Source organism: Eretmochelys imbricata, chromosome 3, assembly GCF_965152235.1.
Source record: "Eretmochelys imbricata isolate rEreImb1 chromosome 3, rEreImb1.hap1, whole genome shotgun sequence".
NCBI classification, from domain to species: domain Eukaryota; kingdom Metazoa; phylum Chordata; order Testudines; family Cheloniidae; genus Eretmochelys; species Eretmochelys imbricata.
Window position 1 is genome coordinate 150654169 of NC_135574.1, and position 24575 is coordinate 150678743.

General features: G+C 41.1%; 1 protein-coding gene across 1 annotated transcript in view; it reads left to right on the forward strand.

Annotated features, from left to right (window-relative positions):
- DNAH8 (dynein axonemal heavy chain 8) overlaps positions 1-24575 on the forward strand; it is a 591778-nt gene that overhangs the window by 288986 nt on the left and 278217 nt on the right. The window contains exons 35-41 of the mRNA XM_077812184.1: positions 2341-2540; positions 3159-3312; positions 3412-3575; positions 6223-6325; positions 6713-6817; positions 7142-7303; positions 18576-18800. Coding sequence (XP_077668310.1) covers positions 2341-2540; positions 3159-3312; positions 3412-3575; positions 6223-6325; positions 6713-6817; positions 7142-7303; positions 18576-18800 — 1113 coding nt within the window. The remainder of the gene's footprint in view (positions 1-2340; positions 2541-3158; positions 3313-3411; positions 3576-6222; positions 6326-6712; positions 6818-7141; positions 7304-18575; positions 18801-24575) is intronic.

The following is a 24575-nucleotide window of genomic DNA, read 5'->3' on the forward strand; positions in this document are numbered from 1 at the left end:
AAGACAATTTTCTTCATCAAACTGTAACCAAACCAACAAGAGGTGATGCAATTTTAGACTTGGTTTTGGAAAATAGAGAGGACATCATAGAAGAGCTGGTTGTAGAAAATAACCCTTAGATCAAGTGATCATGAGTTCCTTCATTTTAAATTTAAATGGAAGGATAATCAAAACCAGATTCATCGACTGTGATTCTGGGTGTGAGAAAACCTGGATTTGTGCTGGAAATGGCCCGACTTGATTATCATACACATTGTAAGGAGAGTGATCACTTTAGATAAGCTATTACCAGCAGGAGAGTGGGGTGGGAGGAGGTATTTTTTCATGCTTTGTGTGTATATAAAAAGATCTTCTACACTTTCCACAGTATGCATCTGATGAAGTGAGCTGTAGCTCACGAAAGCTTATGCTCAAATAAATTGGTTAGTCTCTAAGGTGCCACAAGTGCTCCTTTTCTTTTTGCTAATACATCTGTGTTTTCAGTGGTAGTACAATATGACTGAGATTAGCTATCATTTTATCTATATTTAAGAAAAGGGAAAAAAGGTGATCTGGACAATTACAGATCTCTTATTCTGACCTCAGTAGCATGCAAGGCTTTAGAACAAACGGTGAAGGAAATAAAAATTAAACTTATGGAGGTAATTGGTAAAAGGGATGTAGTGCAACAGAGATTTACGAAAGGTATATCATTTCAGAATAACCTGATTTCTTTCTTTGGGAAAATAATTGATTTTTTAGATATGGGAAGTGTAGTGAATCTAATATATTTGAGTTTCAGTAAAGTATTTCACATGGTACCTCATGGAAAATTAATAGTTAAATTAGGGAAGATGTGGATTAATACAGCACTGTAAGGTGGATAAGGAATTTGATAAGGGGGAGAAAGCAATGGGTTATGCTGTAAGTGAATTATCAGACTGTAAGGAGATTACTAGTGTAGTTTCTCAGGGATTGGTCTTGAGACCATTCTTATTCAATCTTTTTATTAATGACCTTGGCACACAGAGTAGGAATGTGCTAATGAAATTTGCCAAGGACAAAAAGTTGGGAGATATTATCAATACAGAAGAGAATTGGAGCATTATACAGGAAGATCTGGATAATCTTGGAGACTGGAGTCACAGAAATGGGATGAAATTCAATAGTACAAAGTGCAAGGTCATGCACTTAGAATCTAATAGGAATTTCTGCTACAAGCTAAGTGCCCATCAGTTGGAAACTATAGAGGAGGACAGAGATCTGTCTGTGTGGGTGATCAGAGGATGACTGTGAGCTATTAAGGAGATGTGGCTGTGAAAAAAGGCACAGGGCACTGGTAAGGTAAGTTCTTGTTTGGAATACTGTGTACAATTCTGGTCACCCATGTTCAAGAAAGATGAATTCAAACTGGAACAGGTACAGAGAAAAGCTATGAGGATGACTGGGGAATGGATGATCTATTTTATGAGAAGAAACTGGAAGAACTTGGCTTGTTTAGTCTAGCAAAAAGAACACTGAGAGGGGATGTGATTCATTTCTCTCTATAAATACATTAAAGTGTTAAATACCAGGGACAGTGAAGAGCTATTTAAGCTAAAGAATGATGTTGGTACAAAACAAATGGATGTAAACTGGCCATGAACAAATTCAGGCTGGAAATTAGAAAGTTTCTAACCATTGGAAGGGTGAGGTTCTGGGAGTTGTGGGGGAAAACAACCTAATTAATTTCAAGAGAGAGCTGGGCAGATTTAGAGTGTGATTGTATGACAGGGTTGCTTGTGATGGTAGGGGGCAGGACTCAGTAGCCTTGGGGCTCAATTCCCATTTATATTGTATGTTCGTTAAGCTCTTGCTTCAGGCTTTCCACCAGCAACCAGCAGGTGTCTGGAAGGGATTCTCCCCAATTTATTCTTTTAATCTCCTTCCTCTGAAGTGGCAGTGATGTCCATGGCTGGAGCTGAAACACTGGGCAGCATGTGCCAGGGCTCTGAGGTGGCACTGAGCATTCTCTATTTCAAGTGCTTGGCTTGTCTAGTTCATGCTCACCTGCTCAGGGTCTAACTGATCACCATATGTAGGGCTAAGAAGGAATGTTCCCAGAGGTGAGATTTTTAGTAACTTTGTGGGTGGGTTCAACTTCCTTTGCAGCATATGGGTGTGAATCATTTGCTAGGATTATCTGTGTATATCTCATTTCATCATTTCCCTGCCATTGCAGGGGTTTTGGGCATTGATGCATCTTGTCTCTCTCCCTCACCACCCCACCCCCCTTTTCAGATAACACAGCTTTTACTGTATTAGGAAAGGTTTCACATCTGGATAATGAAGATTTAAAAACTGTTTTTTTTTACTTTGCAGGATATCTGTATATCTGCTATAAAGGAAAAGGATATTGAAGCTAAATTGTCTCAGATAATTGAAAGTTGGGGAGGCCAGAATTTGAGTTTTTCACCATTTAAAGCGAGAGGAGAGCTACTGTTAAAGGGAGCTGAATCAGCAGAAATTATTACACTTATGGAGGACAGTTTAATGATCTTGGGCTCTTTACTTAGTAACAGGTAATTCTTAAGTGAATTTTTTGTGGATTTGCTAATTTTTGTAAATGTTGATAATAAACACACCATAATTAAATTTTCAACCATGTTATTCGAAGTGGCAAAGAGTCCTATGACACCTTTTAGACTAACAGACATATTGGAGCATAAACTTTCGTGGGTGAATACCCACTTTGTCCGACGAAGTGGGTATTCACCCACGAAAGCTTATGCTCCAGAAGTGGGTATTCACCCACGAAAGCTCATGCTCCAATACGTCTGTTAGTCTATAAGGTGCCACAGGACTCTTTGCCACTTTTACAGATCCAGACTAACGCAGCTACCCCTCTGATACATGTTATTAGATTGACACTTAATCAGCAATAAATGTGGATGAAATGTTACTGTATTGTGTAGATGTTGGTACATTAATAATGTTACTACAGATAACTTCTTTCAGCTCACAAACATATAGCAATCTATTCTCTTGATACATTTGAATAAAATTACATTTGTTTATTCAAGTTTTTAAGAGATCATTTTTGTTCTCTAATTTATCCATATTTTGTTTCACTCCCTCTATAAATATTTTTCTTTATACTTTAATTTAAAGTTATTCTTATTTTTCATCCCTGGTTTCAGATATAATATACCATTTAAAAAAGATATTCAGAACTGGGTGTACAAACTGAGCACCTCCAGTGATATCATTGAAGAGTGGTTGGTGGTTCAAAACCTATGGATTTATCTTGAAGCTGTTTTTGTTGGGGGAGATATTGCAAAGCAATTACCTCAGGTAAATCTATAATACTTACTCATATTTATATTGTAAAAACTTAACTAAATACCAGTTTACAAAAGAATGTGTTACCGTGTTGATTTAAATTATGCTTAGGAAGCAAAACGTTTTCAGAACATTGACAAATCATGGATAAAAATAATGCAACGAGCTCACGAGAATCCTAATGTTGTTAACTGTTGTGTTGGAGATGAGACTATGGGACAGCTTCTGCCTCATTTACATGAACAGTTGGAGGTGTGTCAGAAATCACTTACAGGGTAAGAAATTTTTTTGAATACATGATTACGTTATACAGTTATATAAAGTCAGTAATGTTTTATTTTAATTACAAATCAAAGAGCTAAAAGTGTTAAACATAGAAGTTATTTTTATAAGGTTGTCACACACATTAATATACTGTAGTCTGTCTCTAGAAGAGCAGTATTGCAATCTTCATTTTATTATTTGTATTCAAAATTCCTTCAGCAATTGGGTGGCTAGATAATCTCCCAAGAATAGGAATCTGTACTAATAACATCCAAAGGAGAAAGTGTTACTACAGTAAGTATAGATATTCAGATAGGTTTAGACACCCAAACTGCCTTCCCACTTCTTTGAAGTATCATACATAGATTCTGATGTAAGGAACTAAATGAACACAGGACATTAGCTCTTGAAGTCCTGAATTCAGTTTAAATGATTTGCTGCACTGGGCCTGTGATCCTGTTATAAGTATTCTTTGTTGCCAGAAAGGCATTTGTGTGACCCCAGCAGTCATGGGGTATGTCTGTATTTGGAGTTGAAGGCGACATTTCCAACTTGCATAGACATCCTCGCTCCAGATGTCATCGAGGTAGCCCACTAAAAATAGCCTAGCCACTTTATCACAGGCAGCAGTGAGCTGTGACATGGGATAGCCACTCTAAGTGCACATCTGCCTGGACGCGGTAGGTACATACTTGTGGCTAGCCTCTGCCACTGCTCTCTGCCACCCATTCTACCACAGCTGCACTACTATTTTTAACATGCTGACTTGATGAAACCTACTTCTAGGATGTCTACACATCTTCAAAGTCGGATGGGAATCACACCCCTAGTTCCAAGTGTGGACATAGCCACAACTTTCCATATGTTTCTGACTTTAACACAGAGGGTATGTCTACACAGTAATTAAACACCAATGACTGACCCGTGTCAGCTGACACAGGGTCTCAGGGCTTGGGCTGTGGGGCTGTAAAATTGTGATGTAGACATTTGGGTTAGGGCTGGAGCCCAAGCTCTGGGACCCCTTGAGAGGTGAAAGTCCCAGAGCCTGGGCTCCAGCCTGAGCCTGAATATCTACACCACAGTTTTACAGCCTGAGCCCACTAGCCCGAATCAGCTGACCCAGGCCAGCTGCAGGTGTTTAACTGCAGTGTAGACATACCCTGATGGTCCAGTTGTGCCCAAGAACAAGAATCTGTACAACAGAATTTACTCAAAGAACTACAGTTATTGGTAAGCATCTTTCTTTCTAGGCATTAGCACAGAGCAGGGTGGAAAAAATTCAATTATGAAAAAAATTAAAATCTTATTTTTAATGGAAACACATTTTTCTTTCTAAAAAACGCATTTAAAATTAAATTTGAAATTGTCAACCTAAATCAAGACCTAAACTTAATAGATTATAGTAAAAGCATTTACATTAAATAAAAAATAATATTCAAGCAGTATGGGTAGCTGCTGAAATTTTAAAGTCAGACCACTGAACTAATGGAAATCACTGACAAAGCACCTGCAAACAGAGTTTGTTGAAGTGTCAAACCAGCTTTTGAAAGAAGCAGCTTCTTCTGTAGGCACAGAGAGAATATTTTCTTTATTTCAGTTTTTTTCAACTAGTTCAGTTCAATGACTAGTTCAAAGATGAGAAACTGATTGGGTGTTGAAAAAGCAGGAAAACTTGTTTTTCTCTTCTGAACTGTGCATGAAAGTGTGAGAGTATGAGATCTACTAGTTCTGAAGTCTTGAATGACCGGCTGACCCGAAGGAATCAGTTCAATTCACTTACTACAGATAATATACTTCCTTTGTTTAATAAATCAGTTTAAAAAACAAAACAAGTTTTGATAACTTACTGGTTTCTAATCTATCTAGCACATTTAAGGTAGTTTTATTCAACTGATAAAAACAATTTTAAATGCTGTTTTTTAAAAAATTAATGGAACTTCAGTTTGCATCCAAACACAGCTTGACACAAATCATGAGTAAAAAGTTAATCTAGTAAATAACAAATGTGTCATTTGCCATTTTCTAACATAATAAAAACTGTAAATATTAAGAATCTGAATAAATGTATGTTAAACTCTATAATTGCTAAATAAGTGTATAAAAATATAATATCCTCCTGGTTAGCAAAAAAAAAGCACCCATTTAGTGCAAAGGCTGTATTTAGTTGCATATCAACATGTTTTAATGGTTGCCAACCAATAAGAATAATCCTTTCTTTAGGAAAACAACTAAAAAGTAAAAATGCAAAACAGGATTAAAATAAATAATTTAAATCAATATTTCCTAATAGCCAATTTAAATCATGATTATAATTGGTGATTTAAATTACTTTGCTTTAAAACAGTTCACCCTGGCACATAGTATTGTGGCAGTGAGCTATGGCTTTTAATATTTTAAGCCCTGATTTGTGAAAGCTGCCCTATTCAGGACAGCACTTAACTATGTGCTTTAAATTAAGCATATGCTTAAAGTGCTATCCTGAATAGAGGTATACTCAAGCATTTGTTTAAATCTTTTTCTAAATTGAGTGTTAGAGTGATAGGTTTAGGAAGGATGAAGAAAATGGTGGGTTTTTTTAAATGATATAATATTTCACAGTCTGATTCACAATTTCATGTACAATACATTTTGTAATGAAAATCTTGCACAATATTTAAGATATTTAGAGAAGAAAAGGCTACTGTTTCCCAGATTCTTCTTTATCTCTGATCCTGCCCTTCTTGAAATTCTTGGACAAGCAAGTGATTCACACACCATTCAGGTAAGTCTTGAGTGACTATTTTAAAATTAGTACGCTACCAAAAAAAGCTTTGAAAGAAATATTTAAATAAATAAAATATGCAAAAAGCAAAGGCAAAGTAAACTGTAAATGTAACAAATTCTTCTTGAAAACCTCATTCAGAGCAAGATTTTCAGCTGCTTCTCAGACTTTAGATTTTACTGTAAATTTTACTGTAAAACAAACGCACAGAAAGTAACTTAAAAATTCTACATTTAGTGCATAATGACATGATCCTGCTACATAATCTGTGCAGTATAAAACTCCGTTTGTGAACTTCCTTGCAGGATCAAGTCAATAGTTATTTTTCTTATATGTCTGTTAATATTAAATGTTTACATTGAATTACTTTCTAAATTATCCTTCTAGCCACATATGCCTGCCGTATCTGACAATATAAATGAAGTGGAGTTTCACCCAAAGGATTATGATCGCATAATGGCAGTCATATCAAGAGAAGGAGAGAAAATTCCAGTAATACTGCTAATTTCTTCTCAATTTATTATTAATTTTAAATGTTTCATTGTTTATTTTTTTCAGTAACCTTATTATATGAGAAGCCATTCTTTTGCTGAATGCACACAAGTAGATGGTTAAACTAAGTTAATTATGAATTAATAGTTAATTACATGATTTCTTTAAAAAAAGATCAGAATAAACTCTACATATTTGGTAATATGTTTATTGATATTTAAAATCAAAACAATAACTATATAACATTTATAACACAGTAATAAATAATAGGGATTTGGTAGCTACATATAATTGTGTACATTTCACTTCTATTAAATTTTTCAGTTAGACACTCCAGTGAATGCAAAAGGACCTGTAGAACTTTGGTTGCTAGATTTGTTGCGCATGCAACAGTCTTCATTACACTGTGTAATTAGGGCAGCATATTATCAAATTAGTGACCCAGGATACCAGCTGCTTAACTTCCTTTATCACTTCCCAGCACAGGTAAGAACAGGGGGGGAATATATATGTCTATGTATGCATATATGTATAGATTAGAAGCAGCCTTCTGAGAAAAGCAGAGGTTGTACAATTTGTGGTTGGCAATTTTATCTGTTTGTTTCAGGTAGTCCTCAAAATGTGCTTGGTGTGATACAAACATAGTCCCTGACCTCAAAAGTTTATACTCTCAAAAAGTTGAGATGATGATGATGATGGGCGATCACTCGTTACCGGGTATGATCATCTTCCATGGGAGTTATGGGTCCTCAGGTGGCTAATAAAGCCAATCCTTTAACCACAAGTTCTATTACAATGAGGGCAGATGTTTTCAGGCTCAGCAGGAGGCTGTTGATCATGACTGGAAATCAGTCTCTCCTTTCTCCTGTGCCTCTTGTCCTCTTCGGCTTGTCGGCGAGCAAGTTCAAAATGCAGGGGACCATCACGTAGGACTTCACTCCATTTTAAGCGATCCTGGGCAAGTGTCTCCCAAGTGTCAATGTCAATATTACACTTTTTAGGTTGTCCTTCAGCAAGTCCTTATAACGCTTCCATTATGCACCCAGGTTACGATACCCTTTTTTCAGCTGAGAGAACATAACCTGTTTTGGGAGGCAATGATCTGGATTCCGGACAATGTGACCAATCCAGGGGAATTGCTGATGGATGGTCATTGCCTCGATACTGGTGGTCTTTGCTACTTCCAGAAGACTAATATTGGTGCACCTGTCTTCCCATTTGATCTTCAGAATCTTATGAAGGCAGTGTTGATGGTGCCTCTCAAGGACTTTCAAGTGGTGTCTATAGGTTTTCCAAGTTTTGGACCCATACAACAGTGCTGGGAGAATAACGGCTTGATAAATAAGGAGCTTGGTGTCTGTTTGAATGTTGTGATCTTCAAAAACCCTGTGGCGTAAACGAGAAAAAGCTACACTGGCACAGCTCAGGCGATGTTGAATTTCTGGATCAATTTCTGGATCAATTTCTGGATCAATTCTGCTAAGCCTGAACAGGTTTCCCTCCATTCTGTAAATGATTTCAACGCCAGCTGTAAACTTCCCAGAAATTAGTTAAAGAATGACAGCAGTAAAAACCACAAACATGGTTGGAGCAATGATACAGCCCTGTTTGACTCCTGTTTGTACTTTGAAAGGTTCACTCTGGGAGCCAGTGCTGCTCAGAACAGTCACTTTCATGTTATCATGAAGCAATTTTAGGACATCAATGTATTTATCAGGACATCCAATCTTAGAAAGTACAGTCCAGAGGGCACAACGATTCACTGAATGAAAGGCTTTAGTTAGATCAATAAAAGTCATATATAGTGGTCGGTTTTGCTCCTGACACTTTTCTTGCAGCTGCCGTGCTGTGAAGCACATATTCACAGTTCCACAGTATGGTCGGAAACCACTCTGTGACTCCAGTAAGATTTCTTCTGATAGGGGCAGAAGGCAGGTTGCAAGGATCTGTGCCAGAACTTTGCCTGCAAAGACTAGGAGGGAGATACCACAATAATTTCCATAATCCACTTTATCCCCTTTCTTGAAGAAGGAGACAATCTCCTCCTTTATCCAGATTTTAAGGATAAGCAGATAAAGCTGCCGAATTAGCTCTGGTCCACCATTTTTAAAGATTTCAGCAGGGATCCCATCTAGACCTGCTGCCTTGTCGTTCTTCATCTGCTTGGTGAAATTGTGTACCTCATATAAATTGGGAGGGTCTCCGAGCTCATCCCGAAATGGTCATTGCAGGATTTGCTCAAAGACTTCATCTGTAACCATAGAATTACGGTTAAGGAGATCTTCAAAATGTTTTTTCCAGCGAGCATTGATGGCTTCATTGTCCTTCAGAAGTGTGGTTCCATCTTTAGAGTGAAGAGGATTCATACCATGACAAATTGGCCCATAAACAGCTTTCGTGGCACTAAAGAAACCACATGTATTGTGGATGTCCATGAGATGTTGGAGTTTTTGCGCTTTCTCAGTCCACCATTTGTTCTTTAGTTTTACATTGTATTTCTGCCCTCACCTTGGCATGGGCTTCTCTTTTTATATTACAATTTATGTTGTTCTGCCAAGTGCGAAATGTCATTTTCTTCTCGTTGATGAGTTGCTCAATTTCAGTATCATTCTCGTCAAACCAGTTCTAATATTTTCTGGTTTGGTAGCCTATGGTTTCCTCACAGGCATTAATGATTACTGCTTTCAACTGGATCCAATGTTCCTCAATTTCTTCTGGAAACTCTGATGGGAGCTTTTCTTCTAAGACTGCTTGGAAGTGGTCATGCTTAATAGGGTCCTTCAATCTTGAACCTTCAACTTGCGCCTGACCTGCTTCTTTTGCAGCATCCATTTGGGAGCAATCTTAATTTTCATTGTGGATCGAATAAGGCGATGATCAGTGCAACAGTCATCAGCACTTGTCATTGTTCTTGTGAGAAGTACGTCACTACAATCTCGGGCACGAACTCTCGAGGAGATGCCAGCGCTTTGACCATGGGTGTCTCCAAGATGTTTTGAACTTTTCCTTTTGTCGGAAAAGAGTTTTCATAATAATAAATTCATGTTCAGCACACTTGGTCAGGAGTAGAATTCCATTTGAATTGTTTTGGCAACTCCTTCTTTCCTGATTGTTCCTTTCCACAGGTCTGACTCTCGTCCAATACGTGCACTGAAATCCCCCAGAAGGATGATCTTGTCTTCTGTAGGGGTCTCTCATAAAATAGTTTCCAACTGAGAATAAAAATCTTTCTTTACATTCTCATCGGCATCCAGTGTTGGTGCATAGGTGCTCACAATAGTTGCCAGTTGATTTTTGGTGAGCCTCAGAGTGTCATAAAGTGCTCAAAAAGAAAAGGAGTGCTTGTGGCACCTTAGAGACTAACAAATTTATTTGAGCATAAGCTTTCGTGAGCTACAGCTTCATGCATTTGATGAAGTGAGCTGTAGCTCACGAAAGCTTATGCTCAAATAAATTTTTTTGTCTCTAAGGTGCCACAAGTACTCCTTTTCTTTTTGCGAATACAGACTAACACGGCTGCTACTCTGAAACCTGTCATAAACTGCTCATTGATGCCAGCTGTTACCTCAGAGAGGCACCTTTCAAGCTTGTTCTTTATAGCAAAACCCACTCTATGAAATCGGGGTTCATCTACAGATTTTCCCTTCCAGAAGTAAGTATAGCCTCCTTTTTCCTCCCTCACCTGTCCTTCATCAGCTCTTCTAGTTTCAGACAAAGCAGCAATACTGATGTTAAACCGACTCAATTCACAAGCAATAATGCCTGTACGTCGCTCTGGTCGGTCATTGTTTGAGTTGTCCATCAGGGTATGTACATTCCAAGTTCCAAAGTTGAAAAGTTTCTTTCATTTTCGACTGTTGAGGTGGTAATCCTGCTGGATGCAGCTGTTCAGCCAGGAAAAACAAAGGCAAGACAATTTTTAGGGTACCTTTTCTAACCCCCTCCCCATGTGGGGTGAGCAGAGTGGATCTTAAAAAGGACTTCTCAGTCATGGATGCAGCTGCCAAGATGCTTGACCTGCCTCAATCCTCGAGCAAGATGACTGTATCACACACCCACCTCCTGTGTGTGGGTCTGTGACTAGGAACTTCTGGATTTCACTGTCCTGTTCCCATCATCACTTGCCTATCGCCACTGGACTTTTGACTTGTGCAAATGTTATTTTCCCCAAAACTGGAAGATGCCTGTGTGGGACTTCTTTTAAAGTGGTGAGACTGGTGCACAACAATCACCACACTATCCTTGACAGATAGAGGACCTGAAACCAATGGCATGGACACCATGACGATTGGAGATCCTCTGTCTGCTGCAGCCTTCATCCACCTTCACAGCTGTTGTAACATTACACAACAGTTTCATCTCCATTGTGCAGTTATCCTCCGTCTGCTCTGCTGCTAGGGACTTCTTGGATCACACTCTATCTGGAACCTCACCCTTGACTGTTCTGCCATGGGTGACCCTGAGGGAGTACATGACTCCAGGCAGCATTGTTCTCGGGGTCATTGAGACACACAAGCCTCTCCACCACTACAAGGTGGTGATCCATGGAGAGGGTAGGGAAAAGGGGAAAAAAATAAAGTGAGGTTATAACAGGGTGATCGCTACATCTTAATGACACAACAGTTTAATAAAACAATGGTTTTATATATGTAAAATAGATTATGTGTAAAATAGATTATTCAAAACTATGCCTTTATACTTACATACTTCATATTGGAGCTAGTGATCTTATCTCTTGTCATGAATTCTCTCACTCCTTATGTTAATGTTGTGACATGGACATTACAGGGACAGATATTTTCAAACAAAATCTCACCCTAGCTTCATGAAGCAGTTTTCTCCATCTGTTTGTATGAAATAATTTTTTCTTGGATCTTGTTCTCGGGGTCATTGAGACACACAAGCCTCTCCACCACTACAAGGAGGTGATCCCTGGAGAGGGTAGGGAAAAGGGGAAAAAAATAAAGTGAAGTTATCAGAGGGTGATCACTACATCTTAATGACATATGGATACTGCTGGCCAAAATACTCCAAATTTGAGTGCATGAAGTGCAAGGACACCTGTCAGCTGTGATGAAACCAGCCTTGTGCAGAAGTTCCACTTCATGCTGTCTATATCACTTCTTAACCTGGCCAACAATTGTTCAAATCAAATTAGCAAGAAAAAGGCAGAGTCTATAAACATAAAAAAGAGTCTTTAAAAGGCTCTTGATTATCTGAGCTTTTATCTTCATTTACCCCTTTGCCCCTCCAAAGGGGTTACTAGTCTCTCAGAGGCAGACAGGTGGAAACTTCTTTGGGTGGCTGGTAGAAAACCGTTACTCCTTAGCAATCCCTAGTTCTTCTGCTCCTTTTCTTACTGTTTCTCCCTCTTTGTAGTTAGGCTTGCCATCATTAGTCAGGCAGCTGTGGGTGTCTCTCCATAATTGGCATTTCTCACAGCTGAGCTGGGGTGTAGTTTGGCAGTCTGCTGGCAGGGAAGGTTCTTAATCCTTTCCTGCCTGTGTTTTGTGTAGGGTCTGTAGATCCCTTCACAGCATCCATTAATGAAATGTGCATATGGGAAACACATATTTAGTCTTGAGAAAAGAGTAGGGGGTCCTGATAACAGTCTTCTTCACAATCTAAACAGAGAAAGAGATCCTTCAAACCTTGGATGAAGACTAATGTAATCTTTGTCAAATGTTAGCTCACAGATCTGACATAAGGATTGAGAGGTGCAAATCAATCTGTGATTTACCTGCTTCCTAACCCTTTGAAGACCATCTGTCTCTTTTCTATGGACAACTGGATTTTAGAGATAATAAAGGAAGGTTATAGCATTCAGTTTGACAACTTTCCTCTTTCCAACCCTCCACCCCAACTTCTCCATTCAGGGACCCCTCTCAAAAAGGAGTGTTAAGAGCAAAAATCCATGTTCTAATACAAGCAGGACAATAGAGGAATTCCTGAGAGAGTTCAGAAGCCATGGTTTTTATTCCTGCTATCTTCTGATATCAAAGAAAGATGGAGGACTTTGACTGATGTTAGATTCAAGGAAATTAGACACATAGCAGGAAATTCCAGGTCGGAATGTTAACTCTAGCATCTATTATCCCTTCCCTTTCGACTCTAGTTTGGTTTTGCAACCATCAGTCTGAAGGATGTATATTTCTATAATATCATCACATCACAAGTATCTTTGGTTTACACTCAATCAAAACAATTTTCAGTACAAGGTTCTACCATTTGGTCTTTCCATTGGACACAGAATCTTTATGAAGTGTCTGTCTGCATTAGCAGCCCATTTAGGAAGGCATGGTATTTTCGCCTAACCCTGTGTCTGGAACTGCTTTCGTTGACTGGCACCCCATCATGGTGGGGTGTGAACATAAGAATGGCCATACTGGGTTATACCAGTGGTCCATCTTACCCAGTATCCTATCTTCCAAAAGTGGTCAGAGCCAGATGCTTCAGAAAAAATGAACAGAGCAGGGCAATTATCAAGTGATCCCTATTGTCCAATCCCTGCTTCTGGCAGTCATAGGTTTAGAGACAACTGAACAGGGGGTTACATCCCTGACCATCTTGGTTAATACCCATTGATGGATCTAGCCACCATGAATTTATATAATTATTTTTTGAACCCAGTTATCATTTTAGCCTTCACAACATCCCCTGTCAACAAGTTCTGCAGATTGACTGTTCGTTGTGTGAAGAAGTACTTCCTTATATTTGTTTTTAAACTGCTGCCTATTGATTTCATTGGTTCATGTGTTATGCAAAGGGGTAAATAACACTTTTACTCACTTTCTCCACAGCATCCATGATTTCATAGACCTTTATCACAATCCCTCCACTAAGTTGTCTCTTTTTATGAAGCTGAACAGTCCCAATCTTTTTCATCTCTCCCCCTAGGAAGCTGTTCTGTACCCCTGAACATTTTCTTTGCCCTTTTCTGTACCTTTTCCAATTCTAATATACCTTTTTTGGGTTGGGGGAACCAGAACTGCACACAGTATTCAAGGTGTGGGCATACCATGGATTTATATAGTGGCATTATGAAATTTCCTGTCTTATCTTCTATCCCTTTCCTAATGATTCCTAGCATTCTGTTACTCTTTTGACTGTCTCTGCACACTGAGCAGGTGTTTTCAGTGAACCATCTAAGATGATTCCAAGATCTCTTTCATGAGTGGTAACAGCTAATTTAGATCCACCATTTTGTATGTATAATTGGGATTATTCTTCCCATGTACATTATTTTGCACTTATCAACATAGAATTTCATCTGCTGTTTTGTTGCCCAGTCACCCAGTTTTATAAGATCCTTTTGTAACTCTTCGCAGTCAACTTTGGACTTAACTATCTTGAGTAATTTTGTATCATCTGCAAATGTTATGACCTCCTTTTCACCCCCTTTTCCAGGTTGTTTATGAATATGTTGAAAAGTACAGATCTTTCGGGGATCCCTCTATTTACCTCTTTCCACTATGAAAATGGATGATTTATTCCTACCCTTTGTTTCGTGTCTTTTAAACAGTTACTGATCCAGGAGAGGACTTTCCCTCTTATCTCATGACTATTTACTTTGCTGAAAAGCCTTTGCTGAGGGGACCTTGTTGAATGCTTTTTGAAAGCCCAAGTACACTACATCAGCTAGATCACCTTTGTCCACAGGCTTGTTGACACCCTCAAAGAATTCTAATAGATTGGTGAGGCATGGTTTTCCTTTACAAAAGCTGTGTTGACTCTTCCCCAACATACTGTGTTCATCTGTGTGTCTGATAGTTCTGTTCCTTACTGTAGTTTAAAACAATTTGCCTGGTATTTAAGTTAGAATTACCCAGTCTTTAATTGCCAGGATCACCTCTGGAGTGTATTTTTAAATATCAGCATTATATTAGCGATCCTCCAATAATCTGGTAGAGAGGCTGATTTAAGTGCTAGATTACATATCACGGTTAGCAGTTCTACAGTTTCATGTATGAGTTCCTTCAGAACTCCTAGTTGAATGCCATCTGGTCCTGGTGACTTCTTATTACTGTTTAATTTATCAATTTGTTCCAAAAGCTTCTCTATTGACACCTCAGTCTGGGACAGTTCCTCAAATTTGTCACCTAAAAAGAATGTGTCAGATGAGGGAATCTCCCTCACATCATCTGTAGTGAAGACTAAGGCAAAGAATTCATTTAGTTTCTCCGCAGTAGCCTTGTCTTCTTTGAGTGCTTATTGTTTTTGTGTCTTTTGCTAGTTGCTCTTCATATTCTTTTTTAGCGTGCCTAATTATATTTGACTTTCCTGAGTTTATGCTCCTTTCTATTTTCCTTAATAGCATTTGACTTCCAATTTTTACAGGACACGTTTTTGTCTCTATCTGCCACCTTTACTCTGCTGTTTATCCATGGCAGTATTTTTTTTGGTCCACTTACTAATTTTGTTTGATTCTGTTATGCATCTGGTTAGAGCCTCTGTTATGGTGGTTTTTAAAAGTTTGCAGGCATTTCACTCTTTTGATTGTTCCTTTTAATGTCTGTTTAACTAACTTCCTTATTGTTGTGAAGTTTCCCTTTTTGAAATTAAATGCTACTGCGGTGGGTTTCTTTGGTATTTTCCCTCCTAGAAAGATGTTAAATTGAATTATGTTATAGTTGCTATTACCAAGCAGTTCAGTTATATTCACCTCTTGGACCAGATCCTGTGCTCCACTTAGGACTAAATCAAGAATTGCCTCTCTCCTTGTGGGTTCCAGGACTAGTTGCTCTAAGAAGCTGTTATTAATGGTGTCTAGAAATCTACCTCTGTATCCTGTATTGAGGTGACATACACCTAGTCAATATGGGAATAGTTGAAATCCCCCATTATTACTAGGTTTTCTGCTTTTGTAGCATCTCTAATCGCCCTGAGCATTCACAATCACCATCCTGGTCAGGTGGTCAGTAGTATATTCCTACTGCTATACTCTCATTATTCAGCATGAAATTTCTATGCATAGAGTTTCTATAGTACATTTATAGTACAGTTTGGGCAAGTCTAACTCAGTTTTCCCTTTTTTTTGGGAATCACCATTTAGTCCCTTGTCTGGCAGTTCCTTGCTATGACTCCAACCCTCTGGTTGGTTCATTAGTAGTCTCCCCTCTTGGGGCAGGAAAGAGTCCAGTGGGTCAGGAAGCTGGCAACCATAGCGAAGGGTTGATAGTCTCTGGTCTTTTGGGTTTCAGGCCCCCCTTTTCTCCACAGTCTTTAATAATCCCTCTGCTGGGATTAGTAGGGGAACCCAGGCCCACTCCTCTTGGTTCCAATACATGAACCCTATATGAACTAGTTGGAACTACTCCCTATCCTTCCTGCTTCCTACTACACCTCTCTTGTACGCTATTTTGCAACTCATGCTCTATGATCCTCTTCATCTGGAGGTCCAGCTACCTAGGCAGCTTCTCGACAATCTGTTGCTGAAGGATCCTGTTCTCAATGGTTTCTCAGATTCCCTGGGAGCCATGGCTCCCTCCTGACCTAGAGCCTTTTTATCTCACTATCTGTTGCAGGGCCACCAGTCCTTCCAAGCTAAGGAGGCAGCTCTTCATTTAGCAGCTGGGACACTATGGGGTCTGGTCACCTCATGACACCTTATTTGGATGGTTGACTTCTCAAAGCCAGCTTGGGTCTTATAAAAGACAGAGAGGAGGGAAGCTCAAAGGGGGGCAGCAGAAGCAAGCAGATGGCCATTCTTAGGGGAAAGTACTGCCCAGGAGCTCATTGCTTGAGACCTACCACCACAGACCTTTACAAACATACAAAGGAGAGGCCGGTGACTGAGCATGTGGGTCAGAGACTAAACTGAAATGATTTGCTTTGGGAAGCCAAAGGAAGTTGGGGTAGGAAGTGGTCCTGGAGGCAGAGGCAGCTGCTTCACATCTCACTGTACCAGTTGGAGCTGCCCAACATTGGACCCTGGACCAGAGCCCAGTGAAGAGGGTGAACCTGGCTTACCTTACCCACTCCAAAAGGACGTTATCAAAAGAGCCTTCACCTAGGGTGAGAGGCCAGCTGGCAAAGGCTTTGACTGTTCAGGGGCCCAGCCCCGCAAATTCCTGTGCTAAAGGGGATAACTGGAAACCCTTAGGGTGGGGTGTTGAAGGACAACACTGTGTTTCAACTGGGAGATGACCTGCCAACCTGTTTTTAATTTCCTAGACCACATGCTCATAAACTAGATTACATAGTTTGCATGCTAAAAGGGCATTGTCCTACTACTTGAATAGGAAAAAGGACTTCAGAATCCCTCCTCAAGTGTTAATTTCTTCTGCTGAAAATTGTAAGGGCTGGGCTATTTCTGCTCAGTCATTGTCTACATAGGTCTGACAATGTATAGAGAAGCATTATAAAACTTCAAGTTCTCCCCCTGATAGAATTAAACCACACTCTACCAGAACAATGGCTGCCACTTTAGCATGTCTTAGACATGTCCTGCTTGTTGAAATTTATAGGGCTGCAACTTGGAGATTGAGTCATACTTTTACTAAACATTACACTATAGATTTGGGATCTGATGCTCATTTTGGGAGAGCAGTACTTCAGTCATTTTTTAATTAGGGCCCTTAGTCCCTCCATCCACTAAAGAATATTGCTCGCCAAACTATCTCAAGTGTGGGAATATACAGAAGACACTTGGAAGAAAAAATGGCAATTACTTACCTGTAACCAGAGTTCTTTGAAATGGACTCTGCATATTCTGCTCCCCATCCACCTTCCCCTCTTCTGTGGAGCCCTAATTAGCTCCTGTGGTTCCTGAGGCTGTGAGGGGGACTGCAGGTGGACAGCAGAGGTGGAGTGATGGTGTGTGAACCATGGATGCGGGGCCGGGAGGAGCGTTGGACTTGAGCTAATCACCAGAGTACCAGGAGAAAGTGAGCGATGCACCCTGTGACAGTACCACATCCCCTTCAATAGCCTTGCCCTGAAACATACTCAAATGCTGAGGAGAAGAGAAAAGGCTGGGTGCTTTAATGGGCCCTGTGACCAGAAGCTGCAGTGATTGGCATATCTCAAGCATGTGAATATGCAGAGTCCGTCTCAAAGAATCCTGGTTACAGGTAACTAACCTTCATTTTGCTTATACTTGGGATATGAATTAAAGGTGGTTTTAAATCATATAATTCCTTTGTATTCTGAGGCTGTGCAAGGGCCTTTGTTGTAAGTTAGAGCAGCCCTGAGGCTGTAATTTATATTGTTTCCTATGGATTCTTATGGTCCTAGGGAAGAGAAAATAATTGTAGCTCTGTACACTTGAGCCATGCACCCAAACATCTCCCCAATCCATCCCCTCCACTAGGGGCTGGGAGCAGGTCTGGTGTCAAATCCTTACACTAGATCTGCACTGCCTATGGGATAATTTCACAGTACCATTTCTACCCATTTTAAAGCCAATTTATGCTTATGCAGCCAGAGCAGCATAAAAGGGCCTTAAATGTAACTGAGAATCATGTCAAATATATCTGTGTACCTCACTATGTGACTGAGATTATGGTAAAATAATGTATACATTTATTTCTGGGTTTCCTTGAATGTTTGTGAAATATGATTTGATAGAAAAGTGCACCCTGGAAACCCTCTGATTGTCTTTCTATTGAAACAGGGAAATCCTTAGTGAGAAATCACTTTGAATCCCTCCAATAAGTTACCCTAAGATATACTTAGAAAGTAAGGTACCAAAGTCTTATAAATCTTGGTTTACAATAAATGTTAATTAATGTGTCAGTTTACTTGTTATATTTTATAGGTAGGGTTACTGGGAATTCAGATGTTGTGGACACATGATTCAGAAGAAGCCCTACACAATGCAAAAGATGACAGGAAAATCATGCCAGTAACCAATCAGAAATTTCTGGATATACTAAATACACTTATCAGCCAGACAACACATGATCTTTCCAGCTTCGACAGAGTGAAATTTGAAACCCTGGTTACCATTCATGTGCATCAGAGAGATATTTTTGATGACTTGGTAAAGTACAGATTTTAATTTCTGAAAGCCAAATATAGTTTCTGTCACAATGATACCTAGTGCTTATAATGACTACATAGTGCTTTTATCTGCAGGATCCCAAACTGCATTTGTGTGTGTGTTAATATGGTAACATCATTATTCTCTCTAGAGTTAAGATTGTATTTAGATTTTTGCTTGTGGTGAGACTTTTGCTTAATACAGGACTAAAATCCATCTGTTTTACACTCATTCTTATGATTGAATTTAGTCTCCAAATTTTTATTCTTTCTAAACTATTTGATTCTTCTTCGAGTAGTGTCCCTAAGCTCCACTTTAGGTGTCTGTGTGCCCCTGCACCTCTAATCGGAGTTTTTTGGTAGCAGTGTCCCGTTGAGCCCGGGCATGTGCTTCTCCCTCCTGCCTCGAGGCTATTTAGCACTGCCTGGGTGGAACCCCCCTCACTTCCTTCTCTACTGCCTTTGGCCTCTGACAGAAGGAGCAGTTGTCCCTTCCTTATCTGTGTCATTAGCATAAGTAGTGTTTGTTTTGTTACATTTGTTCTCCCTAAAAGTACTCAGGCTAGTGTCTATTTTATTTTATTTTATTTTATTTTATTTTATTTTATTTTATTCCTTTGGTTTAAAAAGAGGAAAAGGAAAAGAACTTCACTTTCCTTTCCTGTCTGGGGGCATTCCCTCCTCCCCAGGCATCTAGTAGACTCATAATTATTTTCTTTTTCAGATAAAAAAAAAAAAAGTAAATACTATGTTTTGCATATTCCTCCCTGCTAGAGGATGACAACCCCCTGCTCAGGGGCTTGCCTGGCTCTCTCTGCTCCAAGCGGTGCCTCTCCTGCCAGGAGTAATTTCCTGTAATGGCCAGACACTCACTGTGCCTGGGAGACCCTCACAGAAGTGCTTTACCTGCAACACCTAAAACTGCAGCCTCACAGGAGCTGGGAGCTGAAGTAAAAATTCCTCCCTATAGAGGAGGGAGGGAACTCCGGTGGGTGTTGACCCCGGATCATCCCTGGAGCCTTCACTTCAAAAGGGGTCGAGTGGTGAAGGGGGAGGAAGGGAGGGAAGCCACCAGCAGACTCCCCCTGGAAAGGCTCCTCCAAGCAACTGGCCAGCCAGGGGGGTGTTCCCCAGTGCGGCCATCTCCGCACTGATCCCCGAGCAACTGGCCAGCCAGAGGGGTGTTCCCCAGTGCGGCAATCTTGGCACTGATACCCGAGTAGCTGGCCAGACAGTGGGACTCCCCAGAGCGGCCACCTCAATAGGACAATACCAGCAGAGGAACCTCTTGCTGTGAGCTCAGCTGCCACTCTGGTTTGGCACAGAGCTTCCTGCTGTGAGCTCAGCTGCCCCACAGTTCTGCACCTAAGCTCTGGAAGCTGAAACCTGAGAAGGGGCTTTCTGTGCTGTGCTGCTCTGAGCTGTACTCTGGGCAACTACTGCACCTAGAGGGGATAAAAAGAAAAGGAGGACTTGTGGCACCTTAGAGACTAACAAATTTATTTGAGCATAAGCTTTTGTGAGCTACAGCTCACTTCATGGATGCATTCAGTGGAAAATACAGTGGGGAGATTTATATACACAGAGAACATGAAACAATGGGTGTTACTATACACACTGTAAGGAGAGTGATCAGATAAGGTGAGCTATTACCAGCAGGAGAGCGGGGACGGGGAAAAAACCTTTTGTAGTGATAATCAAGGTGGGCCATTTCCAGCAGTTGACAAGAACGTCTGAGGAATAGGGGGTGGGGGGAATAAACATGGGGAAATAGTTTTACTTTGTGTAATGACCTATCCACTCCCAGTCTCTATTCAAGCCTAAGTTAATTGTATCCAGTTTGCAAATTAATTCCAATTCAGCAGTCTCCCGTTGGAGTCTGTTTTTGAAGTTTTTTTGTTGAAGAATTGCCACTTTTAGGTCTGTAATCGAGTGACCAAAGAGATTGAAGTGTTCTCCGACAGGTTTTTGAATGTTATAATTCTTGAGGTCTGATTTGTGTCCATTTATTCTTTTACGTAGAGACTGTCCAGTTTGACCAACATACATGGCAGGGGGGCATTGGTGACACATGATGGCATATATCACATTGGTAGATGTGCAGGTGAACGAGCCTCTGATAGTGTGGCTGATGTGATTAGACCCTACGATGGTGTCCCCCGAATAGATATGTGGACACAGTTGGCAACTGGCTTTGTTGCAAGGATAGGTTCCTGGGTTAGTGGTTCTGTTGTGTGGTTGCTGGTGAGTATTTGCTTCAGGTTGGGGGGCTGTCTGTAAGCAAGGACTGGCCAGTCTCCCAAGATCTGTGAGAGTGATGGGTCGTCCTTCAGGATAGGTTGTAGATCCTTGATGATGCATTGGAGAGGTTTTAGTTGGAGGCTGAAGGTGATGGCTAGTGGCGTTCTGTTATTTTCTTTGTTGGGCCTGTCCTGTAGTAGGTGACTTCTGGGTACTCTTCTGGCTCTGTCAATCTGTTTCTTCACTTCAGCATTGTGGTTGTAAGAACGCTTGATAGAGATGTTGTAGGTGTTTGTCTCTGTCTGAGGGGATAGTTACCTTACCATCTCTAAAAGAGAGACACAGAGAAGCCCTGCTGTCAGCTCTGCTTCCGCATGGAGACACCAGAGGCTTCCACCCCTCATGCTCTGAGGCAACTGTACCATCCCCTAAGGAGAGGGGACAGTTACCGTAACATCTGTAAAAGAGCGGCATAGAGAAACCCTTTTGTACCTGATGCAACAAAACTCCCATCTTAGAAGTGTTCTGCACCTTCCCAACCATTGATACTGACTACAGACACTCCTCTGTGGTTCCACATGAGCCCATGCTAACACAGGTGCTCTGATACTCTGGAGACCTGTGGCCTCAGTACCCAGGGAGAGACAATTACTAAACCATCTTTAAAGAAGTGGCACCAACAAACTTTTTGTACTGGGCAAACTGTCATTTAGGTAGTGCTCTGCCCAACTATCGGTACTGACAATGTACCGTGGACCCTCCTCTGTGGTACCAAATGAACCCATGGTTCTGCATGGGCTCTGGTACCCTGGAGACCTGATGATTGGGGAAGAACCACAATCCTCATTAGTTGGTAGCAGGACCCCAGTATCAAGCACATCCCGGCACCCAGAATCGCTCTTAGCACTGGGCTGTATACTGCCAATACCCCAGTCAGTGGCACCCTTACACACTGACAAATCTGACACTGGCCAGGAGATCATTCCCTGGCCCCTCATGGTAGCCCACCACCACACTACAAGGGTCATCCCCAATTCCATCATGCCAACCGCCCATGCCCGCCTTCCTGCCTCTCCCTCCAAAGGCCATATTGTGACTCTTCAGCGATACATACACACACGTGGTGCGACCGTCTCCGGTGTCTCTCAGGGAGAGTCCACCAGATGGTTTGCTACAGTCTGGCACCTTAGCCAGGGCAGGAGAGCACCTGAGACAGGACAGGAGAAAGCTTTTTCAGAACAGGAAAGAAGGGGGGGGGGGAATGAAGAGGAAGCTACCTCTTCAGCACACTTCTCCTCATCTCTCCCAGATGAGACTGTGCTGCCCACCCCTCATCACTAGGTGAAGATTTAAGAACTTTCTGGATCTTACCAAGAGGGTGGTAGACAAGCGGCAGATTCCCTTACAGGAGGTGGCAGATACACATCACAAGTTGGTGGAAATTCTGCACACTACCTTCTCATCTAGAACTGTCCTCCCAATTAATGAGCTCTTTCTAGATCCTACCAAAGTCATCTGGCAGAACCAGCCTCCATCGCACCAACCAGCAACGGAGTGTAAACAAAAACAACCCTACATCTCTACCCAAAGAGGCAGACTTTGTTTTCAACATTCGCAACCCAATTCCATCATAGTGGATGTGGTTAATGCATGAAGCAAGCAACATAATGCCAAGTCAACTCCATATGATCAGGCTTCGCAAGATGGCGTATTCATCGACAACATTACTGTTTAGAGTAATAAATTACCAAACTGTTATGGCCAAAACAATTTTTTTAATGTTGGGAAACCCAGGATGTTTCTGAAACATTACTGGAAACACAAAAAGAACAGATTCAGACCATTCTTAGCGAAGGTCAGTTAATAGCCAGACTGGTCCTAGAGACACCATTGGATGTAGCTATTACAGCTGCCTGCCCGGTCTCCATGACAGTGGTACTGAGGTGGGTTGTGGGTTTGTTTGTTTTTTGTTCGCTCCACCTCTCTAAATTGCCCAAAGAGCTAGAGACTTCCAGTTTGAAGGGCCAAACTCTTTGCGGAGAAGACAGATTTTCTCTCCACATCCTGGAGGATTCTTGGACCGCACAATACTCCTTAGGAATCTACGCTGCGGAACAGAAGAGAAGATATACCTCTCAACCACACCACAGATCACAATCTTCTCAATACTCATCATCTCAGTGCTGTTATGAACCATAGTGTAAGAGGTCCAGGGCTCAAAAGTGAGAACAGTCTGTACCCCAGTCCATGACCTCTCAAACTGCCTCTTATAAGCACTTTGATGAGCTGGTCGGGGGCCTGAATAATGGTACCTTACAGCATCAGCTGCCATTTATACACCTATCATGCCACTCAAAAGCCACCTTACCTTACTTCACAGCAGTTAGGACCAGCTCTAGAGTAAAGAGATTGATTTCTAGCCCTGAACCTACAGGGTGCCAACTTCCATATCTCAATACAACCATCGTACAGATTTCCTACTGCTTACCTTTGGGGCAGGATCATTATCGGTACAGACTGCTCCACACAGGGTATTCTCCAAGGTTCACGTCATTGTAGTGGCATACTAACCCCAGTACAGTGACTGGACTTCATCAGCACCAACCTGATGCAGTATGAGTGAGAGCGCTCCTCTCACTACCCACATTCACCACCATGGGACATGTCTCCCTAATATTCTGGGGAGCTCACCTACACAACAAGATTCAGGACAAATGGTCTTCCACAGAAATGACCTGTATGTTTTGTATAAACTTCCAAGGAGCTGCCAGATCTCCCTCCCTCTACAAGACAGCATTCAGACTTTGAAATTGATGAACCTATCACAGTGTGCTCATCTCAGCTGTCTGTCTACAAGGGATACAGAATGGGACAACCAACAGTTTCAGTTGGAATTTTTTCACGACAGTGAGTGTATACTGAATTCAGAGGTGCTTCAAGATATAGCCACCCTTTGGGGAACCCGGCCTATGGATCTCTTTGCTACTTATCGGAACAAGAAAGGTCCTTGTTACTGCTCCAAGGCCTGTTTGGGGAAACATTCACTTGCAGTTGCCCTCATCTTCCCAGCAGACAGGGCCCACTTGTATGTCTTTTCCCAGTTTCCTACTCTATGCAAGATTCTGTTGAAAATTCAGTGAAACAAAGCGAGAGTTATTATGATTGCCCCTCTTGACTATGACAAGTCTGGCTCCCTTACCTGATGCAGATGGCAATATGACCTCCTGTTCCTCTGACATCAGCCCATTCCCCACCCGCTCTCTCAAAACAATGGGCTGACCCTTCATCCCAACCCATGGGTCCTCCGTCTCCAGGTTTGGATCTTTCTTTGTTCCAAGGCTTAGATGCAGAATCCTCTGACAAGCTGAAACACGTGTTGCAACACAACCACAAGTTGACCACTCCACATACCTATCTACAATATGGAAACGATTCCAAGTTTGTACCATTCCAAATCCACAGACCCAAACTCATCTTTCCTCCCTCTGATTTTGCACATTTTAAACTCTCACTCAGCTCCTTTAAGGTAAATATC